General features: G+C 44.0%; 2 protein-coding genes across 3 annotated transcripts in view; one reads left to right on the top strand and one right to left on the bottom strand.

Moving 5' to 3' along the window:
- LOC117366083 (cytochrome P450 2F2-like) overlaps positions 1 to 15,636 on the top strand; it is a 124,802-nt gene that overhangs the window by 150 nt on the left and 109,016 nt on the right. The gene's annotated exons all lie outside the window — the stretch shown is intronic.
- LOC117366084 (cytochrome P450 2F3-like) overlaps positions 1 to 15,636 on the bottom strand; it is a 62,691-nt gene that overhangs the window by 11,751 nt on the left and 35,304 nt on the right. For both annotated transcript variants that reach the window (XM_033957173.1, XM_033957174.1), the window contains exons 5-6: positions 13,826 to 13,986; positions 4,908 to 5,084 (exon numbers count right to left, since the gene is read on the bottom strand). In XM_033957173.1, coding sequence (XP_033813064.1) covers positions 4,908 to 5,084; positions 13,826 to 13,986 — 338 coding nt within the window. The remainder of the gene's footprint in view (positions 1 to 4,907; positions 5,085 to 13,825; positions 13,987 to 15,636) is intronic.

The raw sequence follows: 15,636 nt of genomic DNA, 5'->3' as shown, positions 1-15,636 counted from the left end.
CCAAATTTTCACGTGCTATTACATTCCAGTGACACCCTGCATTTCTACCATTGTTCAATGATCCTCATTAAAGACTACCCTGCTACTGACTATATTCAACTTATTCTTGCTGTACATTGTCTTAGATGGATTTCTTCAAAAAAGTGATAAATAAATCCAAATAAAAAGAAATAATACATTTTATAGTGGGGAGTGTGTGTGGCGCAGTGGTTAAAGCTACAGCCTCAGCACCCTGGGGTTGTGGGTTCAAATCCATGCTGCTCCTTGTGACCCTGGGCAAGTTGCTTAATCCCCCCATTGTTCAGGTACCTTAGGTAGATTGTGAGCCCACCGGGACAGACAGGGAAACATGCTTTAGTCCCTGAATAAATTAATATTAACCGTTCTGAGCTCCCTTGGGAGAACGGTATAGAAAATTAAATAAATAAATACTATGAGTGCAACCTAGGCAAATCTCATTGACCAGCAGCTGCTGAATTTGCAATAAATATGTTTAATTAAAATAAATAAAATAGCTAAACACCATTGTTCTACCCATTGCAGTTTATGTTAGTGAAATTTAGAAAAGGACTGCATACATGGAGGGGCATAATCAAAAGAAACGTCTAAGTCCGATTCAGACGTATGTTGCTAGACGCCCAAAGTCAGCAGTGGTAAAATGTCCATTCTTTAAAAATACATCTAGAATTTTTTTTTTTTTAACTTGTCTATCTGGATGTCCAGGCCGTTGTTCATCCAGACCACCAGTACATCTATCTTTATACCACATTTTCAACCCAAAATTCATCTAAGTCCCAAACGCCCAGAACAAGACCATTTGAACCTGGGAGGGGCCAGTATTGTGTTTTCAGTTTATTATGACTTGATATACCGCTTTTCATTTCCAAAGTAATTTACAACATTACATATCTTTAAGAATTAAAAACAACAAAATTGTAAGAGATATAAACGCAAATACATAGACAAATCACATGAACAACTACATCAGACACAAATGGGGAAAGGGTAGGGTTACATTGCTAAAATAAAGAGATGGTAGGGAAGGGATGAACGAGAGGGCAAGCTGTGAAGTTTAGGTAAAGCTCAAGGTCTAGGTCTTGAATGCTCCTTTATAGGGAAAGGTTTTGAGCATTACATAACATAATAGATGACGGCAGATAAAGACCGAATGGTCCATCCAGTCTGCCCAATCTGATTCAATCTAAAAATTTGTTAGGTTTTTTTTCTTCTTCTTCCCTGGTCTTCCTTCTCAGTTTATTTTCTGCCTCTGTCTAAATTCTTTCTTACTATTCAGTCCTCAATTTCGATCTTTCATTGTGTCTACCTAGAGCTTGCCACCTCTTTCCCTCACCCCTTACAGTATCTAACTCTTCCCCAATCCAGCATATGCCCTTTTTTCTCTCTCCTTCCCACTTCCTTCCAGCATCTATTCCCCTCTATTCCCTTCCATTTAGCATCTGTCCCCCTCTTTTACCCCCCCCCACTTCCTTTCAGCTGGAACAAAGTCAAGAATCAGCTTCTACAGACGGTGAGCATTTCTATACTCAGCAAAGGCTTTTAATTTTGGAAAAGCCAGCACAAGTGACTCTTGAGTCCTTATGGGATTTAATTACTAACTTTACAAAGACTATTAGCCCTAATTTCCAATATGTTGAAGTAAAATTGATTCAACACACTAAAGAGCTTAAGGCGTTAAAAGAGGATCTGACCGTTTCAAAATCTTCTGTCCAGAAGCTTGACCAGGACTTATCAATAACTAAGCAAGTACAACAGACTCTTGTTAAAGATCAAGTGAATTTTAGGAAAAAGTTAGAAATATTAGAGAACAGCGCAAGGAATAATAATTTGAGATTAATTAACTTTCCAAGATTAACTATGGTAACTCCTAGGGAGATGCTTAGGAGATACCTAGTGGAAACTCTACAAATTCCAGAGGAAACATTGCCACATTTTTTCCAAGTTTACTATTTACCTCATAAAGGAGGGAATAAATTACAGATTAAAGTAACTGATCAAGCACCATTAAATGTATCGGAAATCTCGGAAACATCAGACAGAGATATTGCTATACCATCCACAATGATATTAACATTAGCTCTTTCGACTGATAAAATGTGGTTATTGAGGTTTTTCTTCAAAAATAAACAGAAAGAATTTCTTGGGTGTAAAATTCAAATGTTTCCCGATCTTTCAAGGGAAACTCAAAGGCGTCGTAGAGAATTTCTTCTCCTGAGACCAGGAGTCACTTCACTGGGGGCAACATTCTACTTGAGACACCCTTGCAAGTGCATTATTTGCCACCATTCAGTTAAATATGTTTTCTTTGAACCTTAACAATTAAGTGCTTTCTTGGCAATGTCTCGACTGAATGAAGGAAAATCAAGTGCTCAATAGTTAAAGAGATGCTCATACTTTAGCACTATCTGTAGCTATCTTGCTAAATTATAATATATTTTCCTTTATTTTTCATCTATGTGTAATTTTGGAATCCTAGGTTGAGGACTTGAGTGACTTAGTTAATCCTCTTTTTTTCTTAATTTTAAACTCTTTGTAAATGGTATTAAGGTATGATTTACAATGTATGTAGTATTATTTTCATTAATTCACTTTCTGTACAAGTGCCTATTTACCGTATTTTCACGCATATAACGCGCGCGTTATACGCGTTTTTACCTACCGCGCATACCCCTCGCGCGTTATATGCGTGAGCGCGGTATACGAAAGTTTTCAAACATAGTTCCCACCCCGCCCGACGCCCGATTCACCCCCCCAGCAGGACCACTCGCACCCCCACCCCGAACGACCACTCGCACGCGCTCCCACCCGCACCCGCATCCACGATCGGAGCAAGAGGGAGCCCAAGCCCTCTTGCCCAGCCGACTCCCCGACGTCCGATACATCCCCCCCCCCGGCAGGACCACTAGCACCCCCACCCCGAAGGACCGCCGACTTCCCGACAATATCGGGCCAGAAGGGAGCCCAAACCCTCCTGGCCACGGCGACCCCCTAACCCCACCCCGCACTACATTACGGGCAGGAGGGATCCCAGGCCCTCCTGCCCTCGACGCAAACCCCCCTCCCCCCCAACGACCGTCCCCCCCCCAAGAACCTCCGACCGCCCCCCCAGCCGACCCGCGACCCCCCTGGCCGACCCCCACGACCCCCCCACCCCCCTTCCCCGTACCTTTGGAAGTTGGCCGGACAGACGGGAGCCAAACCCGCCTGTCCGGCAGGCAGCCAACGAAGGAATGAGGCCGGATTGGCCCATCCGTCCTAAAGCTCCGCCTACTGGTGGGGCCTAAGGCGCGTGGGCCAATCAGAATAGGCCCTGGAGCCTTAGGTCCCACCTGGGGGCGCGGCCTGAGGCACATGGGCCCAACCCGACCATGTGCCTCAGGCCGCGCCCCCAGGTGGGACCTAAGGCTCCAGGGCCTATTCTGATTGGCCCACGCGCCTTAGGCCCCACCAGTAGGCGGAGCTTTAGGACGGATGGGCCAATCCGGCCTCATTCCTTCGTTGGCTGCCTGCCGGACAGGCGGGTTTGGCTCCCGTCTGTCCGGCCAACTACCAAAGGTACGGGGAAGGGGGGTGGGGGGGTCGTGGGGGTCGCCAGGGGGGTCGCGGGTCGGCTGGGGGAGCGGTCGGAGGTTCTTGGGGGGGGCGGTCGTTGGGGGGGAGGGGGGTTTGCGTCGAGGGCAGGAGGGCCTGGGATCCCTCCTGCCCGTAATGTAGTGCGGGGTGGGGTTAGGGGGTCGCCGTGGCCAGGAGGGTTTGGGCTCCCTTCTGGCCCAACTACCAAAGGTACGGGGAAGGGGGGTGGGGGGGTCGTGGGGGTCGCCAGGGGGGGTCGCGGGTCGGCTGGGGGGGCGGTCGGAGGTTCTTGGGGGGGGGGGCAATCGTTGGGGGGGGGGGGGTTTGCGTCGAGGGCAGGGGGGCCTGGGATCCCTCCTGCCCGTAATGTAGTGCGGGGTGGGGTTAGGGGGTCGCCGTGGCCAGGAGGATTTGGGCTCCCTCCTGGCCCGATATTGTTGGGGAGTCGGCGGTCCTTCGGGGGGAGGGATGTATCGGACGTCGGGGGGGGGGCATCAGGCTTTCAGGATGGGGACAGACCTTCAAGGGGGGACAGTGCACGGAAGTCAGGGGGGGTGAACGGAGAGTCGGGACAGCGCACGGAGAGGCGGGGCAGTGCACGGAAGTCAGGGGGGGTGAACGGAGAGTCGGGACAGCGCACGGAGAGGCGGGGCAGTGCACGGAAGTCAGGGGGGGTGAACGGAGAGTCGGGACAGCGCACGGAAATTCAGGGCAGTGCACGGAAGTCAGGGGGGGGTGAACGGAGAGTCGGGACAGCGCACGGAAAGTCGGGGCAGTGCACGGAAGTCAGGGGGGGTGAACGGAGAGTCGGGACAGCGCACGGAGAGGCGGGGCAGTGCACGGAAGTCAGGGGGGTGAACGGAGAGTCGGGCAGCATGCGCGGTATAATCGTGAGCGCGTTATACCAAAGTTTTTGTGCTTATCATCGTGATTTCTGCGCGCTATACACGTGTGCGCGTTTTATACGGGTGCGTGTTATTTGCGTGAAAATACGGTACTTGGTTTGTAAATTATGAAACTTTAAAACACAATAAATAAATTTGATATACCTTTTATAAATTATCTAAGCGGTATACTTGATTAAAAAATAAATATCTGAACATATAAAAACCACCCCAAAGTCAAGAAATTTTTCAAGAATATCCAAAAATAAACCACAATTTCTTTGCACATCTCTACTGACAATAAAATACTCCCATCATGAAACCAGTGCTCAACCCCCAGGCAGTTTTCAAAGGGGCTAATTTAAGACTCAAATTCCCAAGGTTAGGTTTATAAACTCTATGCAAATGAACGCCTGCTTTCTTAAACCTTACCTGCTGCATTTTAATAAGGAAACAGTCTATGTAATCTCGAGGGTTGGCGGGATCCAGGGTCTCTTGATGAGATTTAATTTCTTTCCTAATAATTTCTGTTATCAAATCAAAATTGGAAAAGATCTTCTTGTGCTGGCCCGGCAAGTAATCCATAATATATGGGTAAATATTATATAACTAAAAAGAGCAAAAGAAATATAAAATCATTCTTTTGTAAAAATGTGTTGTGCAAGAAATACGAAACAAGCAAAGAGAAGGACTTGCCTTACTGTGGTCCCAATAAGGATCCAAGATTCAGAAAGACTCAGTGTCCCCTGATGAAGGTATAGCCTTATATTGAAACTTGGATTCTTTTTGGGATGCAATGCTTTTAAACAATAAACTGTTATTTGGTTATTAGGACATCTCTCTTGCCTTCTTTGCTGTTTGCAAGAAATGTGAGCATATATCATGTTCTTAGTTTAAGCATTTTTGCCCCTGTGGTCCATAAATTACAAACGTAGGAGCCCTTTTACTAAGCTGCTGTAAAAAGTGGCCTTAGCACCTCCTCGCTAGCATTCTTTCAGTATCACTGCTGGAGATTAAATAAAATACAGGAGACTTAGAGGGGATATGATAGAGACTTATAAGATCATGAGGGGCATAGAGAGAGTAGAGAGGGACAGATTCTTCAAACTTTCAAAAAATAAAAGAACAAGAGGGCATTCGGAAAAGTTGAAAGGGGACAGATTCAATACAAATGCCAGGAAGTTCTTCTTTACCCAACGTGTGGTGGACACTTGGAATGCGCTTCCAGAGGACGTTATAGGGCAGAATACAGTACTGGGATTTAAGAGAGGATTGGACATTTTCCTGCTGGAAAAGGGAATAGAAGGGTATAAATAGAGGATTACTGCTCAGGTCCTGGACCTGTTGGGCCGCCGCGTGAGCGGACTGCTGGGCAAGATGGACCTCAGGTCTGACCCAGCAGAGGCATTGCTTATGCTCTTATGTTCTTATGTACAGACGAGCACTTTCTCAATAGCTGATTCTTATGGATGGAACAAATTGCCTGTGGATTTAAAGAAGCAGATTAACCCCCTCCTTTACAAAGCCATGCTAGCGGTTTTAGAGCCAGCCACTGCAGTAACACTCCGATGCTCATAAAATTCCTTTGAGTGTCCAAGCTGTTACCACCATGGCTAGCGCTTAAAACGCTAGTGCGGCTTTGTAAAGGAGGGGTAATTTTTCTATGGTTAAGGTAATATGTAGAAAATACAGCAAAAAACCATAAAGAAAAAAAAATACTTTTTTTATTGGACTAAATGCAGTTTATGATTAGCTTTCGAAGATAGACCCTTCTTCCTCAGATCAGAAGGGGGTTACCTTCGCAAGATAATCATAAACTACATTCATTTAGTCCAGTAAAAAGGGTATTAGTTTTTTTCCTTCATGTTTTTGTTTTATTTTTACATATTACCTTGAAGAGTGGCCTAACACAGCCACGGTACCATCTACGATCAAGAAACAGCTAAACATAGTAACTGTAAATGACAGCAGATAAAGACCTCATTTTAAAAATACATGATTTGTTATATCTAGGCCGTAGACTGTAAAGTCTGGTATTGTCCTAGGTTCCAAATGCTGAAGTTGCCTTCCAAGTTCACTCCAGCCTATCAACCATCCCGTTGTTTGCAGGATATCTACTATAAAGTCTGGCCAGTAATTTCCTCATGTTTTGTTCCTCATGTTCCTCAAGATTTGTAACAGAGTAGACACCGAAGAGGGAGTGGAAAATATGAAAAAGGATCTGCAAAAGTTAGAGGAATGGTCTAATGCCTGGCAACTAAAATTCAATGCAAAGAAATGCAGAGTAATGCATTTGGGGATTAATAATAGGAAAGAACCGTATATGCTGGGAGGAGAGAAGCTGATATGCACGGACGGGGAGAGGGACCTTGGGGTGATAGTGTCCGAAGATCTAAAGGCGAAAAAACAGTGTGACAAGGCAGTGGCTGCTGCCAGAAGGATTCTGGGCTGTATAAAGAGAGGCGTAGTCAGTAGAAGGAAGAAGGTGTTGATGCCCCTGTACAGGTCATTGGTGAGGCCCCACTTGGAGTATTGTGTTCAGTTTTGGAGACCGTATCTGGCGAAAGACGTAAGAAGACTTGAGGCGGTCCAGAGGAGGGCGACGAAAATGATAGGAGGCTTGCGCCAGAAGACGTATGAGGAGAGACTGGAAGCCCTGAATATGTATACCCTAGAGGAAAGGAGAGACAGGGGAGATATGATTCAGACGTTCAAATACTTAAAGGGTATTAACGTAGAACAAAATCTTTTCCAGAGAAAGGAAAATGGTAAAACCAGAGGACATAATTTGAGGTTGAGGGGTGGTAGATTCAGGGGCAATGTTAGGAAATTCTACTTTACGGAGAGGGTGGTGGATGCCTGGAATGCGCTCCCGAGAGAGGTGGTGGAGAGTAAAACTGTGAATGAGTTCAAAGAAGCGTGGGATGAACACAGAAGATTTAGAATCAGAAAATAATATTAAAGATTGAACTAGGCCAGTTACTGGGCAGACTTGTACGGTCTGTGTCTGTGCATGGCCGTTTGGAGGAGGATGGGCAGGGGAGGGCTTCAATGGCTGGGAGGGTGTAGATGGGCTGGAGTAAGTCTTAACAGAGATTTCGGCAGTGTCCGAAGATCTAAAGGCGAAAAAACAGTGTGACAAGGCAGTGGCTGCTGCCAGAAGGATTCTGGGCTGTATAAAGAGAGGCGTAGTCAGTAGAAGGAAGAAGGTGTTGATGCCCCTGTACAGGTCATTGGTGAGGCCCCACTTGGAGTATTGTGTTCAGTTTTGGAGACCGTATCTGGCGAAAGACGTAAGAAGACTTGAGGCGGTCCAGAGGAGGGCGACGAAAATGATAGGAGGCTTGCGCCAGAAGACGTATGAGGAGAGACTGGAAGCCCTGAATATGTATACCCTAGAGGAAAGGAGAGACAGGGGAGATATGATTCAGACGTTCAAATACTTAAAGGGTATTAACGTAGAACAAAATCTTTTCCAGAGAAAGGAAAATGGTAAAACCAGAGGACATAATTTGAGGTTGAGGGGTGGTAGATTCAGGGGCAATGTTAGGAAATTCTACTTTACGGAGAGGGTGGTGGATGCCTGGAATGCGCTCCCGAGAGAGGTGGTGGAGAGTAAAACTGTGAATGAGTTCAAAGAAGCGTGGGATGAACACAGAAGATTTAGAATCAGAAAATAATATTAAAGATTGAACTAGGCCAGTTACTGGGCAGACTTGTACGGTCTGTGTCTGTGCATGGCCGTTTGGAGGAGGATGGGCAGGGGAGGGCTTCAATGGCTGGGAGGGTGTAGATGGGCTGGAGTAAGTCTTAACAGAGATTTCGGCAGTTGGAACCCAAGCACAGTACCGGGTAAAGCTTTGGATTCTCGCCCAGAAATAGCTAAGAAGAAAAAAAAAAAAAATTTAAATTGAATCAGGTTGGGCAGACTGGATGGACCATTCGGGTCTTTATCTGCCGTCATCTACTATGTTACTATGTTCCATATTAGTGGAGTTCACATCAATGCCTACCCCAGCCCATCCTATACCGAATCACCATATATGGGACACAGCCCATGCAAGTCTGTCCAATGCCGGCCTTAACTGTAGCAGTATTTGCTGCATGAGACTTTTGCTTAGCTTGGACTGATCTGATTTATGAAAACTGTCCAGGATCATTGAAAGGAAGCACGATGGAACATTTGTAAATTTGTACATTAGGTGTTTTTTAAAAAAAAAATTTTAGTGTGTGAGATTTTATTTTATTGTGCATGTATGATTGTTCTCCACTCTGGATAAGGGTGGGTTATAAACATAAACCATAAACTAAACTTGTATGGGTTTTAACTATGCAATGCAGTCAGGCCATTTTTAATGCAGCCATAAAAATGGCCTGTTCCCATTTTTTATATTACTGTCCATTCTCTAAGGTTAATTCAGTCCAACAAATGGAAACAAACCAAGGGCTCATTTTAGAAAGCCATGGTAGAGGTTTCTATCATGGGCCAGTGAGGTAAATGCTCCGGCGTTCATAGAATTCTATGAGCGTCGGAGCGTTTACCTCGCTGGCCCACAGTAGAAACCTCTACTGCAGCTTTGTAAAAGCCAGAGCTTAAGTTCAATAAAATATATGAAAATAACACAAATATTATGAACCAGGTGATTTACTGCTGAAAAAATAATTTTTAAATGTGGGAAAATGATCTCATAATTCCCGGGTTTCAAAATTCTCAACACGCTTTTACAAAGCCGCACAGCCAAGTACCACCTGGCAAATGCTCCACCGCTCATTCAATTCCTGTGGGCGTCAGAGCATTTATTGCGCTTGCCTGTGCTGGCAGCTTTTGTGAATGAGAAAGTTAATGGGCTGTAGGTATTCTTATAGGTCAAAAAAACCTTGTGCATTTTTTGTAATTTATATTAATAATTATAATTCATATAAGCAACCACAAAACTCTTGTGAGTTTTCAACATGACTTATATTGTAAACATCTTCATAAAAATATGTCACCCCATTATTAATGAAAGCTCACTGGTTCCCTATTAATCACAGAATTTCATACAAAATTCTCCTTCTAACCTTCAAGACACTGTCCAGAATTTATAAACAGATATCTTATCCCTTCCAGCCCTTCCAGATCACTCAGATCAGCTTCACAGCATCTCCTATGTATTCCATCTATAAATCATATCAACACAATGAACACATCTATATTTTCAGGAACATCACCCTCTCTATGGAATGCCACGCCTCTGTATATAAGGGAGGAAATGTCTTTGACCCGATTTAAGTCAAAATTAAAGTCTTTTTTATTCAAAGACTCCTTTGACAAATAACCATCCTATTAAGGATGCCCTGTGAACTTCTCACATTTTTAAATCTGATCTTTTACCCCTTACCTTTTGTTGTTTACCTTTGTTACTTTTCTCTTCTATAATGTAGTTCTCCCCTTTACCTATTGTACCCGTTTGTTTTTTAGTATTATAGCCTTTTGTATTTTGTATATATGTATACCAAAAATTTTATTCTATACCGCTTAGAAACATTGTATAGGCGGTCTAACAAAATTTTAAATAAACTTGATATGTTGGCCAATCTGTTTCACTTACCGTAGATAGCTTCATTAAGGGCTATGCTTAGAAACCCACAACTGGTGCAACAAAAACTTCTCAGTAATTTGTTACAACTTATTACTTGCTGATGTTGCCATTAAAAAAATTAGTATGTGTGCAATTACCATTACCCATTTTGTAGGTGATAAGGCCTCATGTGCCTCTGCTGATCACTTAGGGCCATATCCTATATAATAAAAGGCTAACTCGCGCATGCGCACTCCTATTTGTGTGCTTCCATGATCTGTAGTTCCGTGGCCGCATGAGAGCGCATGCGTGAGTCCCCAGCCTTCTTCCCAGCCTACCTTGGCCGTCAGCAGCGGCGGCTCATCTCCTGTGGGGACCTGATGTGTGCTGTGTCCGTCCATGGCCGCGGCTTGAGGCGTATGCCCCAGTTAGGTGCATCGGGCAACAGGAGTGACGCTGGCGGCAGATGGCGGGAGGAGGGCTCATGGTCCTGCCGCTGCTGCCGCTCCTGTTCACAGCGGCCTGCACGTCGCCGACTCCCCCCTTTCCCACAACAACCGCTACCGCTCCTGTTCAAAGCGGCCTGCTGAGGTTCGCGGCTGGCTGTAACAAACCTCGCAGGCCGCTCTCCACATGGTACCATGTTCCCTCTGACGCGATCGCGTTAGAGGGAACATGCTACCGAGTTGGAGAGCGGCCTGCGAGGTTCGTTACAGCCAGCCGCGAACCTCAGCAGGCCGCTTTGAACAGGAGGATCAGCCACCATGGGGATCGTGAGAAGAGCCGCCGAAAAAACACCTTCAGTCGCAGCAGGCCAGCACGCGGGAAGGGAAGGGGGAGGGGCAGAACGGAGCAGGGCATCTCACGGTAAGAGAAGGGAATAGGGGGTTGGGGAAAATGCTTCTACTGCTTCAGCAGGGACCTGGAGGGGAAGGGAAATACCGCTGCTGCTTCTGCAAAGGAAAGTGGTGGGGGAGGGGAGAAGGGAATGGGGGGGAAATGCTGCTACTACTTCACAGGGATCTGGAGGGGAAGGGAAATATCACTGCTGCTTCTGCAAAGGAAAGTGGGGGGGGGGGAGAAGGGAATGGAGGGTGGGAAAAAATGCTGCTACTGATTCAGCAGGGACCTGGAGGTGAAGGGAAATACCGCTGCTGCTTCTGCAAAGGAAAGTGGGGGGGGGGAAGAGAAGGGAATGGGGGGGGGGGGGGGGGAAATGCTGCTACTACTTTACAGGGATCTGGAGGGGAAGGGAAATATCACTGCTGCTTTTGCAAATGAAAGTGGGGGGGAGAGAAGGGAATGGGGGGTGGGAGAAAATGCTGATACTGCTTCAGCAGGGACCTGGAGGGGAAGGGAAATACCGCTGCTGCTTCTGCAAAGGAAAGTGGTGGGGGGGAGAGAAGGGAATGGGGGGTGGGTGGGGGAAAATGCTGCTACTACTTCACAGGGATCTGGAGGGGAAGGGAAATATCACTGCTGCTTCTGCAAAGGAAAGTGGGGGGGGGAGAGAAGGGAATGGGGGTGGGAGAAAATGCTGCTACTGATTCAGCAGGGACCTGGAGGGGAAGGGAAATACCACTGCTGCTTCTGCAAAGGAAAGTGTGGTGGGGGGGGGAAGAGAAGGGAATGGGGGGTGGGTGGGGGAAAATGCTGCTACTACTTCACAGGGATCTGGAGGGGAAGGGAAATATCACTGCTGCTTCTGCAAAGGAAAGTGGGGGGGGGGGGAGAGACAGAAAGAAATACAGACAGACAAAGGAGGCTAGGGATTGAGACAGACAGAAATAAAGACAGACAGGGGACCAGAGAGAGACAGAAAGAAAGACAGACAGACAAAGGATGCCAAGGAGAGAGAGAAAAAAATTGCAGGAGGGAGAGAGACAGAAAGAAAGGAAGAAAGAGACAGGAGCAGGGAGAGAGACATAAATAAAGAAAGACAGACAGCCATATATTCTAGCACCCGTTAATGTAACGGGCTTAAACACTAGTTCTATATAACAGTGTATCGCAAACTGTGTCCCATGGCACACTAGTGTGCCGTGAGACTTTGGCGAGGAGGAGCGGCGCCAGTGCCGATTGACTGCCTACAGAATGTGCCTCAAACCAAATCAAACAATAATATGCATGAAACAAAGCCATAAGAGATATGAACTACCTCCAACCAACTAAACAAAGTAGAAACAGAACAAAAAGTAACCTCCACACACCTAATCTACTATCTATTTCATCTTTAAAAGTAATTAATACGAGACCATTTGGATTCTCTATCTTTTAGATTATTGGTGCAGTCATTGGTTCTATCTTTATTGGACTACTGCAATATCGTTTATTTGAGTGTACCTAAAAAAAACCTTGAGAAAATTGAGAATAGTACGGAATACAGCTGTCCATCTGATATTTGGGCTGAAGAAAAGCGATCATGTTAGTCCCTATTATAGACTGCTGTACTTGTTGCCGATGGAGGCACTAGTAATATTTAAGTTTTCCTGCATTTGCTTTAAGTGGGTCTGGGGAGCAGCCCCTACCTATCTTCTATCTCATTTCATGCTATACAGCCCTACAAGGATAACCAGAAATTGTAATTTATTTGCCTATCCAAAGATCACTGGTTGTAAATACAGGTCCTTTTTCAATAGGACTTTTATGTTTCAAGCAAGTAAACAGCAGTAGGCAATTATATCAATGGAGCCAGGTTGACCTATGGTGCATTCTGGAAAGAAATTAAGACTGTACTGTTTGATAGATTTATTTCCTAAACAGAAATCGTACTAATTGCAATAATTTTATTCTGAATATTTTAAGAAACAGGTTGTACTTTTGCTATTTGTATTTTGTATTTCACTGATTGTCCAGTTCTCTTCAGTGTAAACCGCATAGAAATCGTTTGATTGTGGCGGTATAGAAGAATAAAGTTATGCTATTTAATATTTTTTCCAGTATCTGCACCACAAATATGGAACTACTTACCATCCTAAATCAGAAAAGAAATGCAATTAGACAGATTCAAAGCTCCCTGAAAAGCTTTCTTTATAACGACACCTTTAAAAGACTTAAATTTCAGAGATAAACTACAGATGCTCAGTTAAGTCAATCTCAGTTACGAACCAGCCTTCCCTAGGCTGCTACTAAGCCATCCCTAATGTTTTATCCAGTTATGTTACTTTTCTCTATCAAATTGTAGTTCTACCTTCCTTCCTTAACCTCCCGTAAGTGATAGTTTTGTATCAATTTGGTTATGTGCTTTTGCCTTAACTTTCTTTTTTAATGCAAATTGCTTAGAAATTTTTTATAAGCGTTTTATCAAATTTTAAATAAAACTTGATAACAAATTGTCTCTTGAGAAGTGGGAAGAGAGATCAATAGATGAAAAAGTTAGTGCATGAACATTAGACTCACCCCTCAATGGACAAAAGCCTTCTCATGGTTTAGGCCACAGGTGTCAAAGTCGGTCTTCGAGGGCCGCAATCCAGTTGGGTTTTCAGGATTTCCCCAATGAATATGCATGAGATCTATTGGCATACAATGAAAGCAGTGCATGCAAATAGATCTCATGCATATTCATTGGGGAAATCCTGAAAACCCAACTGGATTGCGGTCCTCGAGAAGGGACTTTGACACCCCTGGTTTAGAGAGGTGTTGACTTTGGGGAAATTCAGAGTTTAGTGAGAACAAAATCTCTTTTTACAAAGCAGTGGAAATGTTGAGCAGATTAACAAAACAATAAAGGGTTAAGTTGCAATATTATAAGGGTAGACACATGACAAAAAGATAGTAGAGTATGCTGACCGTTCCCCAGGGGTTGCTCATAATCTGAAAGTTGCGGTTGATTGACGTGACAATGGTCAAGAGTCTTTTATCCTCATAGTCAAATCGCCTTCCAAAGAGAATGGAACAGATTACATTGGACACCGTTCGGGCAAGAAAGACATTGGGATCAATGGGAGACTCTGTGAGAAAAAAAATTATATATATTAAAAGTGAGGAAAGAGTGTGATTATGATGTTTCTTTAACTTTTAATTGCTGTTTAAACTTTTAACATTTTTTTGTACAAACATTTCTTACACAATTATTGCATTGGTACATTTCCTTCTTACATTACAGCACATGTAGAATTGATTTGTATCTGTTTTGAAACTTCTGTTGTATGTAGGTTATGATGTATTAAATACTGATCAAGTTTTCAAAATCATTTTTAATCTTCTCTCCTGGGAATGTCGCAATATTAATTATTAATATTAACAGTTTGCACAATTGCTACTTTGAGAAAGCATGCTGTATTAATAACAAGTTTCAAGTTTATTTAAAATATGATTAAATTGCTTTTTCAAAATTTCAAAGCGATGCCCAATATAAATGGGAGAGACAAACAAATTGTTTTGGTAGACAATGACGTGAACACAGACAGCAAGTATACTCTATTATAAAACGAGGGAAACTGGAGGAACTACAATCAATATAGGAGAGAACAAAACAGGAAAAAACATAAGGATTAAACATATCTATGAGTGAAAGCCTCGTAAGGATAATGATTCAAAAGCATCCTTAAACAGGAAACTATTTAGTTTCCCTTTGAATTTATCTAGGATTTTTTTCTTCCCTCAACTGAGCCGGTAATAAATTCCAGATTTGAGGGGCTATAGCTGAGAAAAGGGTATTATTAAGCCTTGTGTTTATGATCCTTTTCGACGGAAGATCATTATTAGGCACCTCATCTTATTAAAGTCACTGTGCTCTTTAGTTAAGCCTCCATGATTTTGAGGCCGGTTCTTGAGATAGGACTACATTTAGTAAGTGGCACTCAAATTTGAGCCCAACATTATTCTATAAAGGATGAATCAGATTATGCACCCTTTATAGAAAAGCACATGGCATCAATTCCTACACCCAAATTTGGGTGACAGATTTACGACTGCTGAAACCAGGTGTAATTTCTGGCACCCAATTTGGGCATGCATCCCTGGTATTCTATAATACTGTATGCAGATTTTCAGAAAGCCCCTGATTTGCCCATGCTCCTTTCATGACCATGCTTCCTTTTGGGCACTATGGGCCTGATTCTAAAAATGGTGCCCAAAGATAGGCAGCAGTAGGCGCCCTACCGTCACCTAACTTAATAGGTTTTGATTTAATTGGCGTACTAATTGGCTGCACTGATTAAAAACCAATTTAAATACCATTTTAAAAAATGGAGGCGCCTATGGGTGCCTCCAAAAACAGCATCATTACTACATCTTCTGAAACGCCTTATGACATCTAACACTACAGTGGCATTAGGTGTCTCTATGGACATGATTCTCATGAGAGGTAGGCACCGGAAATGTAGGCCTTGAAAACCCTGGCCTAGATTTTCGGTGTCTACCTTTCACATAGCCATAATTTAGTAAACGGTACCATTGCATAAGAACATAAGAATAGCCTTACTGGGTCAGACTAATGGTCCATCAAGCCCAGTAGCCCGTTCTCACGGTAGCTAATCCAGGTCCCTAATATCCAGCCAAAACCCAAGGAGAAACAACATTCCATACTACCGATCCAGATCATGCTGTGGCTTCCCCCATGTTTCAATAACAGACTATGGACTTTTCTTCCAGGAAAT

The sequence above is a fragment of the Geotrypetes seraphini genome, chromosome 8 (assembly GCF_902459505.1).
Source record: "Geotrypetes seraphini chromosome 8, aGeoSer1.1, whole genome shotgun sequence".
NCBI lineage: Eukaryota > Metazoa > Chordata > Amphibia > Gymnophiona > Dermophiidae > Geotrypetes > Geotrypetes seraphini.
This window is presented reverse-complemented; position numbering and strand designations above follow the sequence as displayed.